This window comes from Amblyomma americanum, chromosome 2 (assembly GCF_052857255.1).
Source record: "Amblyomma americanum isolate KBUSLIRL-KWMA chromosome 2, ASM5285725v1, whole genome shotgun sequence".
Taxonomy (NCBI): domain Eukaryota; kingdom Metazoa; phylum Arthropoda; class Arachnida; order Ixodida; family Ixodidae; genus Amblyomma; species Amblyomma americanum.
This window is the reverse complement of record NC_135498.1, coordinates 913,826-932,643: the sequence shown is the minus strand read 5'-3', so window position 1 is coordinate 932,643 and position 18,818 is coordinate 913,826. Positions and strand designations below refer to the sequence as shown.

At 47.3% G+C, this 18,818-nt stretch overlaps 1 protein-coding gene across 3 annotated transcripts in view; it reads right to left on the bottom strand.

Moving 5' to 3' along the window:
• Positions 1–254: 254 nt before the first annotated feature.
• Positions 255–18,818, bottom strand: part of LOC144120415 (uncharacterized) — a 74,899-nt gene continuing 56,335 nt past the window's right edge. For 2 of the 3 annotated variants that reach the window (XM_077652758.1, XM_077652760.1), the window contains 7 exons: positions 18,355–18,515; positions 11,483–11,581; positions 4,274–4,422; positions 3,826–3,997; positions 2,269–2,381; positions 1,947–2,031; positions 255–405 (listed from right to left, as the gene is read on the bottom strand). In XM_077652758.1, coding sequence (XP_077508884.1) covers positions 352–405; positions 1,947–2,031; positions 2,269–2,381; positions 3,826–3,997; positions 4,274–4,422; positions 11,483–11,581; positions 18,355–18,515 — 833 coding nt within the window. In that variant the 3' untranslated portion in view covers positions 255–351. The remainder of the gene's footprint in view (positions 406–1,946; positions 2,032–2,268; positions 2,382–3,825; positions 3,998–4,273; positions 4,423–11,482; positions 11,582–18,354; positions 18,516–18,818) is intronic. The other variant, XM_077652759.1, reaches the window with a different exon arrangement.

Below are 18,818 nucleotides of genomic sequence, written 5' to 3'. Positions count from 1 at the left end.
GCGGTCACAAGCTGCAGTAGCACGGTGGCTACGTAGAGCCATGCAGAATTGTCAGCTGCATGGCAACAGGTTACATCACCGTGCAGCGCACGGCAACTGCATTCACAAAGTGAGCGGGTGGGCTTACGCCTTCTCACACATAAGAAGTCTTAAGTGTGTCCGCAAACTTTTTTTTCTTCCACAAGTTTCAATCTGCTCATGTGGTTTGGAGGGCAGTTCCCAGAATTCCTTCCCAGAAGTTCCCAGAATAACTATTGGCTTTTTGTTATTACTTTAATTGAACTTGATGAAGCCGATGCATGGAGAAAACAAACATTTCCCGTGATGGAGAAGAGTGGAGTCCTGGTGATGTCACAAGTCGTAGTCGGCCACACTTTGCCTCAGGTATTCTTCATACAGTCGTTGCTGGAGAAAGAGAGAAAATAAAGCAATTGTGACTGCACGCACACAACTATGGGATGTTTTCATCATCCCCCTCTATAAGATTGAATCGTGGCTGCAGAGGTCAGTACACATTAAAGAACCCCAGGTGGTTGAAATTAATCTGGACCCCTCCATTACAGCAAAACACCACATTCCACTCTTATGAAAAACAACATCTAGTGTGGGTTAACTTTGCTTTGCATGAGACCACACAGCTGTACACTTGCTGAGGTGAGATCTGGGTTGAGCCAAGAGGAGACATGCACATGTTTGCCTTTCAATCTCGCACAGTGGCATCTGGCAGAGGTGGTGAGAGGTGTGCAGGCCGGGAGCAAAGAGCATGCCACGAATGGTGCACTAGGTAGAGAAAGGGTTGACAAATGTGGAAAGCCAGCTGCGGTCATTACCCACATGTGGCGAAGGGTGTCTGGAATAAACTGGCTGCGCAGTGTTCCTTCTGTCAGATGCGATATTCTGGGCCTGCTGCACAATTGCAATGCCCCCAGCTGTCGCATTGCCCTATGTGTGGCATCAATATTGTCACCGACAAATGGGTGACGTACACAGAACAGGTTTACTTAGACTTGCTGGGATGTACCAGACAGCAGGGAGCTCGAGAGAGGAAGACGACAAACCTCTAGCCCCTAGAGTGCCCAAGGCGTGCCAAATGCCAGGCAATACAGTACGGCGCCACTGGAGGGGTTCATACTGTGGCAATATCAACAAGCCCAACAAGGATGTGAATCAACAACTGACGTGCCACAATGCTAGCATGTTAAGTGAGCAGGGCAGTTTCGCGCGATGAAGTGGCCATCAGCAACGAAATATTGGAAAAATAGGAAAACAAAAGCAGCATTCAGTGCTCTCAATATGCAAGTGAAGCTAGTGCCGATTGTATGTGTTCTGCGAGTGATATGCAGCATTTGTGGTGTTGTGCTTCGGCAGCGACACAACTGCAACACACATGGCTCCCACACCAACAACCTTAGCTCTTGTATGCCATCTGTCCTATCCCTCAATGTTCCTATATAGAGTCACTGGATAAGTTTTCAGAGATTCCTTTTCCCCACACCGCTGGGCTTGGAAGAAATATAGCTACTGCAGCCCAATGTTGCCAAAACAGCAAACACCATCATTTTCAAGGGCTTCGCATAGAGCAGTGGGCTTCCACAGCCTCTGGACTTTCTCCTAGGACCCGCATACATGCGCAAGATGTTGCTTGAACGAGTTAAGGAAATTATTGTTCCCGATTTATTCTGAGTGTCCGCTCATGTTATCTCTGAATTTTGCAGTGCCAACAGTGCAGAAGTATAATATGCCTCTTGTAATAAGGATGCTGTGAAGGCAGATACACAGGAAACCATGGATGTGATTGCAGTGTTAAGAACATCAGTCAGGGCCAGCCATGAAGCTCCCAATTCTGGTGGCGGTACTCTGAAAAATTATACAGTGACTCTAACACTGTCACAACTAAGCCTGTTGTAGCAGCCGCCACAGACTCCACAGTAGCAAGCAAGGCTTACCTTTTTGGGCTTCACAAAACTGGTGAGATAGCTCTGGGCATCCAGGAGTGTACGCTTCTGCTGCCGCGTAAGAATGGGCTTCAGCCTGAAATAGTGTTAACATCTTTCAACCAGAACTGAAGAATTGTGACATTAATGAAATGGGACGTGTAACAGTTGTTTACAAGATGCCCAAGACTGTCAAGCTGTGCACCTTACTCGGAAACTTTTAGCTCAGTGCCTACTAATTACAGTGCACTGCACCAGCGGCTGCCATTGCAGTGTGGTTGCATGCCAGCAGCAGCAGCAGCAGCAGTTTGACCAAGTGCACATGACGGCTCACCTTGACTGCCACTTTGCGACCAGGAGAATGAATATGGAGACGGCAAAGAGGGCAACCACCACGCCCAGGCGGAAAGGGTCTGGAAGCAGGCCTGACACAACCTGCAAGGGCAGCTGCGCAACAGAAAAGGCATTCGAGACTCGGCAAAGGAAAGGCGCATTGCACTGCGTATAGACTGTGTTGTGTGAAGAGAGTGCAAGGGGAGACACAGCTAGCCCAAGAGTCCAGTAAAACCTCATTAAGGGATACCTCGCAGGAAAAACTATGCAAAGCACCAGTACGCTCTAACCAAAAACAGCTTAAATACATCCGCTTGCATGATAAGGGTGTTGATACATGAGGTATACCATGAACAAAGGCTCACATAAAAGATCTTACTTAAGAGAGGAACCACAAAAATACGTTATTTTCTGTCTGCCTCTGAAGCGGCCTCACAACTACTAGAGCAGCTGCAAAAAGAGTTAAACTGGGTCCCATGTTCCCCATTAGGCCCCGTTCTTGGGTGAGCAGGAAAATCACGTTTAGCACACACTTAGTTTCTCCAACGGCAGGACTCTGGCTGTCTTCAGCTTCCTCATAGGCATCGCTTGCATCGGATGACATTTGCAGTGATACAAGAAAAAAACATGTCACTATCAGACCACGCCGAAAGAAGACTCAAGTGCACAGTCTATGCATCTAAACATGCCAAAGGTGCCAGTTTACTCAATGCTTTCCCACTATAAAGCTTCTGCGAAGAGCCCTTCATAGGTGATGTTGTTGGCAGTGGTTAACACATAGACCTTCGCCCAAGGAGTGAGATTCGTGATGTCACTGATGAGCCACTGGATGTAGGAGGCACGAGATTTATGACAGCACCAATAACGCGACAATGAGAAGGGGCCGAATCACAGCTGTGTGGTGATATCAGTCGGCTAGCAACGTGGCTACTGAAGCACAAGTTTGCAGGAAAAACCACTCAGGATGTCACGAGAAAAAGTCCCGCGCCTAAAACATAACAAGGCGCGCACTCGCCAGGCATGGGCAGCATCGATACCAGTCTCATCAATACTATCTTTCGATATATTTTGTGTATTGGCATTAGGTATCGCTTGCCTACAATGAAATTATCAAAGTAACAGAGTGTATTGCTACCGTATGCATTCGTAGCAATGAGATGCAGCTGCCCACGAATCAGCGGAGAGCATCTGCCTTTCAGTGGTAGGGTGGGGGCTGAAATGGCCTGTATTTGCACCTTGCTGCTATGACCACTGATCTGTTGATTTTCGGTTTTTGGCCGCTATTTAGGTCCTTGAAAGTGGTGCCTCTCATCGCAAATGTGTCAACGCAACTGTGCTCATTTTTCGCAGGTGGATCGAATGTTTTGGGACTTTGCTATTTTCTTGCCAATGCAGCCGCCTTCCCATGCAGACAAAAAGCATTCCTGAGGAATAATCTATCCATCTTGCCAAGTTTGTTAGGTATTTGCTCTCTGGCAGCAGATAGGCATCGCCTGGCACAGCAAAGTGTTGCTACATTCTTCTGAGGAACCAACTGCAGCAGTGGAAAGTTGCTCACAGTGAAAAGGAAGAGAAAGTCGGCCGTGTTCGGCCCCAGGTATGCATGGAGCATCTCCTGAGGAGCGCTGCGGAGGGCCAGGTTCAGCAGCAGCAGGGAGGGCAGGGCCAGCCCGAACAGCCCCAGGCACACGCCCCGGCCACCCGTGCTCAGATTCTCCGACCTGGCCTGGCTGCACACGAAGGTGGGCAGGGTACGCACGCAGTTACAACTGACATCACCTTGCAACACCTTTCACTTCCACAAGTTTACTTGCAATGATAACAGAACGAAAGTGATTCATTTGTTGCTGCTGAGACGTGCCACTCTTATCTTATTTGCGAGACCTCACACTGGCCCTTACACCATTCCCATGCAAATAAGTGAACATGGTTTCAAATAGCCAGTGCCTTTTGTTTTTCGAAGCATTAAGTGTGGGAGCATATTTCTGACACATTTTCCGACTTACTTGTCCTGACTAATCCTGAGCAAAACCTCATTGCTGAGCTGTTCACAATCACGTTCAAGCGAGTTGAGAGCGTTCTGCACAGTCTGGTTGATGGTCTTCTCAATTTCCTTGCAGACCTCCTCGATCTGATTGATGCACCGCACTGCCTGCTGGAAAGAGGAAAAGAGGAAAAACATGAGATGGGCGAAACTTGCTGCAGCAAAGGGGGCACGCAAGACACAAGGCAATGCCAAGTTTTCTCCTGCTTCTTCCCAAGACAGGATCATGCCACACATCTATGACCCACAAGCAGAAAGATGACATATGCACTACACAAAATCAGCTCTCACAGAAGCCATCTAAGGAGGTGTTATGTGACGAAAAATTATTAGATCTCAGCTTACTGGTTTAGTGCATTAGTCAGCGAGATATCTGGAGTTGCAGGTCCATTTCAACGTTTCACAGGCGACTTCCCGGCCTGTTTAGGCGTCTATACGCTCACGTGCATACTCGCAGTTCTTCTACTTGATTCCATGCCCAGCACAGTTCATGGACTCCGGGGCCTGGTTTCACGAAGCAAATAGTCTGGTTCCTTTCCTCAAACCAGTGGAGGAGGGATAAGGCTGCGAATAAGACAGGAACCAGACTGTTTGCTTTTACAGCAAAAGCTGTAATAGTTTTGTACAAGCCATTTAGTAAAGGAATTTAGGGTGTACAACAGCAGCCGTGTAATGCATTCGTTAGGTGGACACCACCGTCACATACCTCAAAGCACGACTGACCCAGAGAGCCAGTTATGCGCCTTTCGTTTCCTCAAAACCAACAGACGGTTTAGTCTACGAATAAGACAGGAACTATACTTTTGCTTCATGCAAGCAAGAGTGGCAATTTGGGCTAGTTGGTTCATCACAGAAAACCAAAACAGTGCAAACAAAACGGCGACGACAGAGAAAGAAAGACAAAAACATGCCGATTTTGTCTTTATTTCTCTGTCGTTGTCATCGTTTTGTTTGCACTGCTTTGGTTTTTCATGCAGGCAAGCCTTGGAGTCCGTGAAATGTGCCAGGAGTGTGACCGAACTGACGACCGCAAGCGGAAGAAGGCCGAGTATGCACATGAGCATATAGACGCCAAAACAGGCCTGCCAGATGCCCAACTGGGCAGTCGACTGTGAAACATCAAAATGGGCCTGCCACTCCATCAAAATGGGACTGCCACTCCAGACATCTCAGCTGCTAATACCAATCAGCTTCTGCTGATTAATGCATTACGCCGGTTTAATAATTTTTTTGACCTCTCCTTCGCAGACACAAGTTGCGCACATAATGCATTTGTGCCTGCGATCAACGCGGTTTTCGTTGTCAGATGGGAAGGGGTCTTCCCAAGGCCACACATTCATACGACACAATCTCCCCCACCCCTGGGCCAAGTAGGGAACAGGGGAGAGATTTTTGGCCCTTCCGGTTTTGCTTCAAAGATGTTATATCTTATACAAAAGCAGCCATGGTATCACAGTGGCAGCAAATCAACAGGGTGATCGCACCTTTCTCGACAACTAGAGTGTCACAAAGGACGACCATTCCCCGTGTTGTGCTCATAGTGACACAGAGTGTTCTACCAGAAACAACAAATCACAGATGGCTGGCACCAAACGTTTATGAATCGCTGCTTTCCATGGACACACCGTAGCCATTGCAAATGGAACCAGACCTCCTTCCACACTTATGCGAGCACTTCATGAAGGCCTGGAACCATGCTGTTGTAGGCGGCTGAACAGAGTGCCAGCCAGACTAGGTACATACACTCCACGAGCAAGGGATCAAACTGGTTAACGGCATAACCTGGCAATGGATTCAAGCATCACACGGTCTGGTACGGTACACCTTAAAGCTGGAACAGGTCAGCTACTTAATGGAGAAGAGCCTCTGGAAGAAGACACTGTGAAAAGATGTGCACAGGGTCCTCTCTACCACCAAAGAACGGACAGGTAGGTCGCAAGGCGCCCCTTGTAAATGTTTTGGCCTGGATGGGGAGGAATCCCCTGGCTCGGCGATATATAAAAGAAGTCCTGCTTGCTTCCAGGAAGTCTGCTGTGATAAACTGCCAACTTGGACGGACATTTGAAGGCTCATGGTGACAGAGGCAGGGTGGAAGGCTAGGAGTGAGTATTTCAACCAACTTTTTCGAAGGAACCGATATAACGTTACGAAGACGCTCAAGGCAGCTGGCTTCCTGAGCATAGAAGGGCGATGGCAAGATTGACCATGGCACGCAATGAGACAGCGTGCTCTGGGAGAACAGGAAGAGCCGGGTGCTTAGGACTATGGGTGAGGGACATGTCCGAGTTCAATGGGTCCACCTGACACGCAAGGCTGCAGCTACAATGACCAAGTCAGGGATGCCTTTCTTATCCCTGGTCAGCTTCAGCACAGGCCTTGCGACACAGTCTGGAGTTCTGTTCTAAACAAAGCTTGGTGTGAACCAACAGAGGTGTTATGCCGGCGACATATCTCAAGATCGAAAAGGGGCTCAAATGCTAGGACGTAGGGGGCAGGGGATAGAGGACACCCCTGGTGGACTCCGTGGCCCACATCAAAAGCCTCACTCACACGACCCTGTAAGCTAACTGAGGAGGTTGGCCTGGAATACAACAAAGCTCTGGCCATGTGCTGGAAATCAGGGCATATGCCAGCTTGATCCACGACTTGGAACATGTATGGATGGCTCACGTCGAAAGCCTTAACCTTGATGGAAAGAACAAAGTATGCCTGATATATTTCGAGACTGAGCCCAAAGAAAGAGGCCCCTTAGGGTGAAAACTTAGCTGAACGACCAGGGACGGAGCGAGCCTGATATGGGCCAAGAATCTGAGGTAGGAACAAAGTAAGCCGCGTGGATAGGCACTTGGCTATGAGCTTGCAGCTGATGTATGGTCAGTGCGTCTCGACTGATCCTTGCAAAGCAGAGTGATAATACCTTCCTGCTGAGTGTCTGACGAAGCCTGTTCGCTAATGAGGAGAAAGGCCTCCCAAGCTTCTCCCAGAACTTGGCGTAAAACTCCATAGGCAGGCCATCCGAACCTGGCCTACATCTTTTAACAACAGTGCTCACCATTAACCGATATATTTGTTACAAGCTGTCGCAGATAACTACATACAACGCGTCCGCAAACGAATGCCGATCACGCGCTACTGGCTCCGCTGCGCGCGGCCAGCCGGCTGACGTAAGTATTGCTGGTAGCGGCCCCTGCGTTGCGGCGCCTCCCACAGAAGTCGCCCCCCTCTCCCATGCATTTGCGGCACGGTCGCCGCACTCCCCAGTATTCTATACATAAGTTCGATCGCGCATTCTTGCATCTCCGCGCACTTCTATAAATGGCACAGATCGGTGTCTTTATGCCTGGTTGACCACAGCTGCTGTTAGCTGCATGCAAGTGACTGCGGCAGGCGACACGACGTACGCTCGCTCGGTGCATATGTACCAAGCTTTGGCAATTTGCACTCCATAAACAGTCCCGCAGTCGGTCACCTCAATGTGCTCATAATTAACAAGCTATCACAAGTATTTGCACCGTCTGCGATTGTGCACCAACCTCTAAAGGGCAGGGATAGGTACAGTACTGGGGATCGGCGCCCCTACCCGTCACAGCCTGTATCCATCTCACCGTGCAGAATAAACATCCGTCCGTATACAATCCTTAAGAAATGTTAGGCTAGTTCTTCAAAGTGCGCAAAACAGAGAAAATAGGAAGTTCATTATTTTTTTATTCTACCTCACACCGATGACAAAAGGCGTGTCGAATTGATTTGAGGCTGGTACAGCAGCGACGATCTCGCACTGTAAATTTGTACCCATATCCATAATATGTAAGAAATATCATACTAGCTCCTCTTTGCTAGCAGATCGAATGTTCGTCATTCTGCTTCACATTGGCAAAAGCAATAGTATGGGGAATTTATTTGATGCCTACGGTGGCACAGTGGAGACGTGCTCCACCACAATAGCCACAAAGCCAGACGCATATACAAGCCACTCCGAACAAACACCATCGTTTTTTGGGGAACCGCCCGGCTCGCAGCTTAAAAAAAGACGCAAAACTTCGCGCACATCGAGTTTAAACCCCATGGGTTTGAGTTTAGAGCGAGCTAATTACGAGCAGAACGAGATGACAGATTACGAGACTGTTTAGCAAGCAGAATTGCTCCGAGCAAATATACTCGTATTTCTGCTGGTGTACATTGTGAGCTGCCCCCGCCCGCTTGCATGTGTGAGTGACTGCTGTGCTCGGCACGACATATGAAGACGCTGATCTGTGCGCAACGCGAACCCACCCACGCCACACAAATGTGCCAAAACTGCCCTGGAGTGAGTCATATTTTTCCATCTTTCACTGTATTCGCGGCATTATGTGGTCATACATCAATTTCTGCATAGCAGCCACCAATAGCACATACTTGAAATCACCACGATCAAAGTTTTTCACCTCCCCAAATGAGGTACACGATGTAAAGCGAGACGTAATGGTGGGTGGCCCTCGTCACAACGGGTAATGAGCCGGCAATGTCAGGATTCACATGACTACATGAAGGTCGGCCAGTGGCGAATATATATATTGATGAACGACACGTACAGGATTGTCTGAAGTGGTGGCGCTCGGCTCGCTGTGTGCATCATAGGGCTGCTTGATGACGTCACCTTATTTTTCGTGTCATCGCAGGGACTTCCTCTACCATTTGCGAGCACACACACTGACACACACATGCTGCTGGCTTTTCTTGTAAGGGCACAAGTAATGCTTATGCATTAAAAATTGAATTTCATTTATTCCAATTTTGGAAGATTGGCGAGTACAGGGCTAAGTTAGGATGCTGGGTCAGCAACTGCCTGCATGCACCAGCACAATGTGGAGAGAATGAGCTATGTGCATCTTATTGACGTTCGTAATGGAGACCACCACTACATGCTGTCCTTTAAAACTCTTGCCATCAGGAAAAGAGGAAACTGCCCCACCGGAGAGATAAGTGAAGCCTGTCAAATTAATTCTGCCTAAGTCTACTCGGTTACCTCAATCTTTCTCACAGAAAGGAATATGTCGCTTTCTACAAACCTAGCTGGCCCATGTACGAGAGTTTTGAGGCTCTTTGTAAGCGTCCCTTTTCTTTTTACTTATCTTTTTTAGCTCCCTCTCCGTTCATTCCACTTGTGCTTCCACATCCTTTCCTTCCTCCTCCACCACCACTTCCGCCACGGCGTTCTTTTTATTTTCTCTCTCTGAGCCTTTGCCTAAGAATGTCCCTCTCCTCACAGCATTCCCAATTGCCTAGGAATACTTCCTCAGGCAGTCCGTGCTCGTGGCTAGCTTTGTGTCGCTTTGTACAATATGTGGAGGGGTGCGTTTGCCACAAATCTTGTTTTGTATTTTTCTACTTTCTTCATCCTATTTTCTTATCCCCTCCCCTTCACTACGCTGTTGTGTTTTGCTTTTTGTCCTTGGACACCTTCTCCTTGTGTCGTCTGCACTGTTTCTTGTGCTCTGTTACTTGAAAATAGGCGCCCAGCATACAATCAGGGCTCGTCCGTGTCTCTCTAGCTTGTGCCTTGATGTTACTGCACCGTTTATCCATCACTATGTGACTCCAACTAGCCCAAACCACCACCACCTCACTGCAACGACCCCGAAAACTTTCCCACGGCCGCCCTGACTGGGCACGTGCCCGACCCAGGCGGCCATGACTCTCCCAATGCATTTGTTCCGGTGCCCACTGGTGGCGCTGCCTGTTAACCGGGAGTGCTGCCCCGTGGGCCCTTCATGGTGCCTATAAGAAAGGCCAAACTTCTTCAACTGCAGCTCCTCAAAAGTCGCCAATGTGGCGTTCAACTTCCAAATGGTTCACGGAGAAGAGCGAACTGCTTGTGCTGCAGTGCGCGCATGTCTTCAGGCGTTCAGCTGCAGCGTGCGAACTGCAAAATTTTCTATTTCCATGCTAACGTGATGCACATATAGGATTTGCCGAAGTCCGCTCGATCAACGTTGAGACTTTCCTTATGGCCAGCTGCTTTCTCCAGTTGGGAAGTTGTGAGCGTGCCCCACCTCTGCTCATGTGTGGCGATGGAGGCCGTTCAGCTCATGCTAAGCTTGAATCCGCGGTGGTTTAAGCTCCAGGAACACCAACTTTCGCGAGAACACAAAGCTGCTGGCGCGTGCCTAGAAACGGATCGTTCATGCTTTCCAGTTGGTCTCTCGTGTATTGCAGTGGAGCATGTCTTAACCTCACCGGCCTTGTCGTCAAATAGATTCGACATGCCGTTTGCACGGGTGTGAGGTAAAAAAAAATTAATAATGAACTTCCTATCTGCTCTGTTTTCGGGCAATGAAAAGCTAGCATAACATTTCTTATGGATCACGCATGTACAGACAGGTGTTTATTAGTCTACATGGTGAGATGCGTGCACTCATGATGGTGATGATGAATTTTTATGGCGCAAGGGCATCTGTGGCTAAAGAGAGCCATGGCACAAGGTATTTTTCTTCTACTCAAGGTGGAATCAAAGACCCAATTCCAAATCATTTCACCCTTAATAAGCCGAGCACCAGACCAGGGGAAAGCTTGTACCCATTGTATCATCGGTGGGTACCCGGCGGCACTGGGGATCAAACCCAGAACCTCCTGCATGCGAGGCGGATGCTCAAGGTTACGGGCGCTCAATCCCCACTACGTATCCCTGCGGTGCACAGGTCGCTGCACAAACGCAGACAGTACAAATGCTTGTTATGGCTTGTTTAAATTACGAACACATCGAGGTGACAGATCGCGAGACTGTTCTTTGAATGCAAGCGAAGGCACAAAGCATATGTCGTGTCGCCAGCCGCAATCGCTTGCATGCAGCGAACAGTGGTGGTCATTGCGATTAACCGGGCGTGAAGACGTTGATCTGTGTCATTTGTGGGAGTGCGGAGATGTAAGAAATGGTCAATTTAACTTATAACGAAAGTAACAGCAAGCAGCATGATGGGAATACTTTGGACGTGGGACCTACAGCCATACCTATAGTAATAACCGACTGGGTCTGTCCGGCGCACTTTTATCCACACGCTAAAAAAAAAAAGTAGTCATCTACACTAGTTTCTATGTTGTGCCGCAAGTTGCGTCAAATAAGAGTTGGCTCCCTAAATGGCATGTGGCGCCATCTAGCAGCAGCCAGATATGACATCGGTGTCCAGCAGCTGACCTTGCTCGCGTCAGGAATGTAGATTGCAGGCATGTCAAAACCACAACGGTTCAGGCCAGGTCGCTTGCAGAGCTCCTGGACTATCTGCATCATAACTTTCTGAAAAAAAAAAAAAAAGACACAGCCAAACAAAAACAATGTATACATAAGGACAGGTCAAGCCTGTCAGCCACTGAATGGAGTAAGTTTCACAGGAAGACAGAACACTTGAAGCTCGGTGTTAAAGCAGACCTCTCCATGACTTAAAAGCCAATTACAACAAAATTTTAATTTGTCTTGCATGCCTCTTCTTGTGCTGTATATGACGGAAGCCAACAATCACTGAAAAAAAAGGTGCATAGCGCAAGTTTTTAATTTGTAGTGTTCATCAATGGGCATTATTAGGGTTATTATTTTAAACATAATTGATTAGAAAGCAGTAGAAAATACAACCACATAGCGCCAGTGGGATCCAAACTCACTACCTCCGAATTTCGCGGCCGGTGCTCTACCAGCTGAGCTATGGCGACGGCTGTCCAATCTGCTTTCGGTGGTATTTATGTGTAGTGCAACCGAGCCTTGAGAGTGGTCACCAGCGCCACCCTTGTCCATAGCGGCGGACGTAGTACATCCTGTATTCCCGCGAGTACCATGCGAAACGTGATTGAAAAGTGAGGGCTTGGAAGCTATGTGACAACCCTAATCAATTATGTTGAAAATAATTACCCTATTAATCTCAATTGATAAACACTACAAATTAAAAATAAAAAGCTGATTTTGGTTTCGGTGATTGTTAACTTCCATCAGGTGTGTAATGAGCTCCTCTTTTCCCTTCCCTTGTCTGCTCTTATTCTGCGGGGTATGTCATAAAACTATATGTGGTGCTCTTCCGTGCTCGTTAAAAAACTATACTGAAGCGTTTCAAAAGTTCCGTAGCAGACAACGCGTGCACCGAGCGGCGTGTCGCGTACTTAGGCAACTTACCGAATGCGACGGAGGTACAGAAGCCAGGGGCCAAGTTCATGAAATGGGTCCCTTTGGAACCAGCTCGCTTCTCCGCGGTTGCCCGCGTGCTATTGGCCGCTTTGCCACACGAAGTCAAGCCGGCTGATGTCACACAGCGAACCATGGATAAGCAAGCAGATTCCAAAGCGAACCAAGTCAAGTTTATTTTCCTTTGAAGGAAAGGGGGGGAACATAAAGCTGTACACACAGCTTGACAAGGGTCCCGCCACCCTACAGGTTGGCTATACAGCAGTTTCAGTACCGAAATTGTTACATGAAAGAAAGGAATGTCTATACATGTAATTAATTATGCAAGTTCAGTAAGATTATCTGCAAACGGATAAATGTAATTACAGTTTACAAATATCCTTTCAGTTTGAAAGGAAACATGGTATGCATGGTGAGTCATAACTACAAGATGACAGACGATAAGTTGTATTACTAAAGAACAATGCTGATCTTAACACAATCTGATCATAGATTCGGCCCCAGAGCCCTCCTCAAGACGGACTTACTAGGACTGAACAGACTACAGATGGCGTCGAGTGAAAGGCTGGACGCTGTGTGGACTGTGTAGAGTGACTGTGTGCATAGATGGTTACTGCGGGAGTGGAGTACGTGCTATTATAAGTGACTGTGCGCATAGCGGGGTAGACCCGACAGGTTTTAGGACATTATTAAGATAAAAGTGACGCTACGGTGGAGCAACTGCTGGCAGAATAAGCAAGGCTAATCCCACCTGTGGCATTCAACAACTCAACTCAACTTACTGGAAGCAGTTTGAAGAAATTCACCCTAACAAGTTGTCAGGTTAGATGATGCAACAATGTTGCTGCACTTCATTGATGATGTTCCCGCTTGTTTCCTGACCCAGCGACACGTTGCGACAGGCAGAGAGAAGAAAACTTTGTTAAACTGTTTATTTACAGAATTATGCAGGAAAACGGTTGGTAGGTGTGCCCAGGAAAAGCTACAAACTCTCAAGCAGGCCAGAGTCCATGCCAAGCAGGATTCCCGCCAGCCTCTGACTATTCAAGAGTCTAACACACAAATTACGAGTTTAACACTGCGGAATCAGGCGAGAACCCATCACCAAGCAAGGTATATGCCTCCCGTTCTCAAAGAAGCCAGAATCCACACCAAGTCAGATCTCTGTCAGCCTCTGAATCACGACCAGATCGGACCGTCCTGTTCGGTCACCGCGACTCAACTGCCCTTCTAACTAAACACTGGTTTTCTCACTCGCTCCAGAAGAAATTAAGCATTACAAAAACAAGGCAAAATCCACTTCCAACAACCAGAGCTGATAGAGAAATCCCTGCACGTGCGTTGCGCCTTGGGTCCACCAGCGCCCGAGAACCGTGGCTCAAGCCAAGCAGTGCAAACAGCAAAACAACAAGACCAGAGACACCCTTAGGCACACTCACACGTTCACCTCTTGTCAATGTTTCACAGTACTAGAGGTGCTGCAATGTGTCCAAGGCCGTGCAGCCGACCTGGCTTCACGCGCAGAAAGTGATGAAAGAGTGTGGTTAAGCGGTGTGGCCCTGCAGGGAGGGGTGAGCGCGCTTTTACATATATATGGAACGACCTGTGTTTCCTGAAATTGCAGGTCTATATGCTACGCAACTTTCCTATGCATCTGCATAGGATTTTCAAGGGAATAATGTGTGCATTTGATATTGCGAATTATTTGAAATATCAGGGTTCGATATATCTAGGCTCAACTGTATTGAAAAGGTCGGCACGTATTGTGCTGCGAAATTTCAACATGAAGCGGCATGCAATTTTTCCCGTTATTCCTGGGCAAAGAATAGCTTAACAAGTGAATAGCACCATCCTAAGCTTATCGGCTACTGCGTTTGCCTCGCTTGCCTTGGAGGAGCGATGCCATGTTCTGATTTTCCGAATACCCGAGGAGTCTTCTTCGTTGATCACATTTTCCGAATAAAAAGATACAGATTCAAAGCTGGAAGGATATCAAGACACTTCAAAGGAGGATGACGAACAAATGTGGTGGCGGGGAAAAACATTTCCGTGTTGCAGCCTGCATTAACCCAATCTATGGTTACGTTTTTCAAGTCGGTGAGGCGTATCTATACCTAAAATTTCACGTTAGCCACTTTAGTGTCTTGAGGGCTTGTGTTTTATGTTCATTACTCAGCAATATCACCAGAAGTTGTCAACTAGAAAAAATAACTCGAGTTTCAAAACTACTATCAGTGAGGGAGGGTGGACGATGTGAGGGAGGGCCAGCAAATTTTGCGAAGTGAGGGTGAGAGGGCCACGGACTCAAAAGTGAGGGCGTGGGAGAAAAAGTAAAAACGAGGGCCCATCTCCAGTGGAAACACATCTTAAGGACATGGAGCAACCACCCTGTAATGCTGACTACGCATGGCAATAGGACAGAGGGCAGCAGAAAGGGGTGGAATTAGGGCATTCATTCATTCATAAAAGTATGAATTAGCAAAGGGTCAAACAGGAATGCAAGGAACATTTTGTGCATAAAAGGAAAAGTGGCCGGGAAGCAAACTCTCCTAGGCTTTCTAAAAGTGCCGACAGGAAGAAATGCCAAAAAGGAAAAAAAAAAAGTAGAATGTATCGCAAGTGACATTGATGAGCTAGGAGGAGAAGCTGAGCTAATTACAGTAGGAGACAGGAATGCGCACACAGAAAATATGGATGGGTACACAGATTCAACCGGAAGCATGCTGCTGCATATGTGTGACCGGCATGATTTAGTTGTAATGTAACAGTACCGTGGAGTGTCAAGGGCTCATACCATGGGAGACAGGGAGTCTGCACTCAACGATAGATTATGCACTTATGTCACATAGGATGTATAACAGGTTAGGTGTAATGAAGCATAGATGAACATGGCTCCAGCAGTCTAGGTAGTGACCAAAAACGTATCAAGCTGAGTTTCAGAAGAGAAACTAATGTAGGACCGAGGCAAGATGAACAATCGGGTGGCAATTTTTACTCAGAAGAGCAACTGGAAGCAGCAATGAAACAAAATGAGAAATTGTTGAGTATAATGAAACAGAATAGACTTATACCAAATTAACTCAATTGCTAGAGCTAGCTAACGTGCAAGTCGGGCCAAAAGGGAAAAGAAGACGTAAACCCTAGAGTTGGTGGGAGGAGGAGGTCAAGAAGGCCATAGAGAAATGTCAGAAAGCATCCTTGGAAACAGATATTCCAAGAGGAGGAGGGAACCAGAAGCTGACGTAGACAGAAAATGGGATACCTTCATAAAGCACCCGCCGTGGTGGCTCAGTGGTTAGGGCGCTCATCTACTGAGCCGGAGTTCCCGGGTTCGAACCCAACCATGGCGGTCGCATTTCGATGGAGGTGAAACGCAAAAAGGCGCCCATGTGCTGTGCGATGTTAGTGCACATTAAAGATCCCCAGGTGGTCGAAATTATTCAGGAGCCCCCCCCACTATGGCACCTCTTTCTTCCTTTCTTCTTTCACTTCCTCCTTAATCCCTTCCCTTACAGCCCCCTTCAGGTGTCCACCCAGATATGCCAGACAGTCACTGCACCATTTCCTTTCCTAAAAGCCAATTGTTATTTTTATTCCTTCATAAAGTGTAGAAAGTAAGCATTGTATTTGAACAATGAGAAAGTTAGAAAAAAACCAGGCCCAATGAATGTCAAAAGTAAATAAAAAGGATAGAAAAGCAGCTCAGAAATTTTGGAAACATCTCAACTCCACGAGTAATAAGACTAGGCGAGAGCAAAGTTTATAGTTACAGATCAGGGTATTCGGCTAGAAGGGGATGAAGCCATGGAACATATAGGAACAAGGATGACAGAAAAATTTAAAAAACGAAGAAATGTTGCACATAATTTATCGAAGGAGGATAGTCAGCCACCACAACTGTTCCACTTGGACAAAGAGAGTGGGAAAGGGCAAAAAAGGTTCCTAGTAGCATGTCAACAGGACCAGATGGTATTCCGATTGTGTTAATAAAGAAACTAGGACCAAAATCCAAGCAAACATTAAGAGAGGTAGTGAGCAAAATGATAGTGGATGGCAAACCCCCGATGAATGGAGATAACGTAGAATTAACATGATATATAAGGGAAAGGGGGACAAAGCTGACATAAGCAACTACCCTCCCATAACAGTGAGGTCTGTCCGTGGTTTACAGGGTGGTGATGCAGATTATAAAGGGCAGACTGCAGGTTTGGGTGGAGAACGAGGGGGTGCTAGGGGAGCTACAAAAAGGGTTCCGGAAACAGGTTGGAGAACAATCTGTTTTCATTGAAGCAGTGCATCAGGATTGCTGAAAAGAAAACACAGGCACCTATGGCTAGCATTTATGGATATCAAGGGAGCCTACGATAGCGTTATTCAAAAGGATTTGTGGGACATACTGGGCACATTGGATGTGGAAGATGGAGTAATTAATCTTTTAAAAGATATCTACAAAAATAACAAAGTGCTTATAAAGTGCTTATGAACGATGAGTCCCACCTGGAAAAGGAATTAACTAGCCTTCGGTCATGAAATTCTTCTTTATTTTCAATCCTTGCAGAAACTAATTACAATTCTTACAAACTGAAATTGATACACACGAATAAGCCCTGAAAGTTCTAGCTGCAAGTTCAAATCACCTGGCTGCTAAGAACAACTAAATTCTGCTCCCAAGCCTGCACCTAAGTATACCTAACCATTAAAATAATAATAGAACAAAGCTCATCTATTTGACGCTGCTACGTCACTCCCGCTGTTGACAGTCCGCCTGGCCCTGGCCGCCAAGTGCACTCCTAAGGGCCGTACTAGGTTGCTTCGATGTAGCGCACCGCCATGCCATCGAGGCACCCTAAAAAGCTGTGCGCACTGTAGTTGCACCATCTCTTGGTGGCGACAAAAGAACAAAACCTGACAAGGCAGCACAAAAATGGTTCCCTTTTTGTGGGCGTTCGTTCCCAGTGCTGTGAAGCTATGCAATTGGCATTGGTGTCGCCATAGTACGTGATTGCAATACATGCCCACTTGCTGCACTTTCTACAGATAGCAGCGTGCCGCCGAAACGCCGGAACTCCTATGCCGAGCGGTTCCGTGTTTCGAAACTTTTACGTGATTTCCGCCACTTGGTAATGGCCATCCTTTCATTATGCTAGCACTACTACCCGGACTTCGCCGAGGTCTGTCCGAAACGATGAGATTGAAGGGCGAAAGATAAGCACAACGCAACGCACACGTCATGCGGCTCAGCCAATGAAACAGCGGCTGTCTGTAGCTGTGTAGTGCGTGTTCCGCAGATGGCATGGGATTCTCACTGGGGACTCCGGACGGAGCGCATGTGTGTCACTCGTGCTCCCTCAAGCAGTGCTACCGCAACTACTTCACATCTGAGTAACTATGCAACTTGGCTGTCATTTTTTCCGGCATGAAAAACGACGATTTTCGAGAGTGATGCCTGACCCAGATACTTCTATTACGAATGCCTTCTCGTTTTAGGACAGGTAAGAAAAATATCTTTTTTTTTTATGGGCCACAGAATTTCACTTCTCTTGGTCTTTTAAGTAAATATTAATGCTTCAAACAGCACAATATCTAAGAAAATGAATGCAACGAGGCTGCAACAGTATTCTGAAAGAAACCCGGTTTTGCTTGTACTACATGACAGCACTGCTAAGCTGCTTGTCAAAGGCCTAGTAAGGTGGGCAGTATTGTCCCATTTTAACGCAATTTACGTGTCTGCCATATAAGGCTTACAATAGTACGGTGAAGATAAAAAGTCACAGTGAGGCATAACCTTGTGCCTAAACAGATGCTTTTCCTCTGTAGTGCTAGTCTAAAACATGGAGAGTAACTTGTGCTACAGCGGTGACGCTTGGGGCAAAGCAGAGCTTTAGCAAACCCATACTGACCTGCCGATCCGCCTCGTGGCCTGCCTCATCCGCTTTGCTCAGGTAGAACCGCATCTTGTCAACATACTTGTCATTGAGTTCTTCAACAATGTTCAAGGTGCGCTTGCACAGGGCCTGGCCGATGGGGTCGAAGAACACAAAGATCAGGTCTGCCATCTGGCCTGTGGGGCAGAAGCACAGCCAACAACTTGCAGGAACGTCTCATGATGACTTTTTATGCTCAAAGACCCATTCTGTCAACAATTTCACCCCAGAAAGCACCAGGCAAAAGTGGGCAAGCTTGCACCCACTAGAGGATACCCAGTGGCACTGGGGATCGAACCTCGCCCGTATGCGAGTCTCGCACTGCATGCATAAAACTGAAAACATGTGCACCACTTGGAGACATGCCAGGAGAACTTCCTTTGAGGACTGTTGGTGAGTCCACTGAAGCCTAAACATACTCACAGATTTACCTGTCTGGT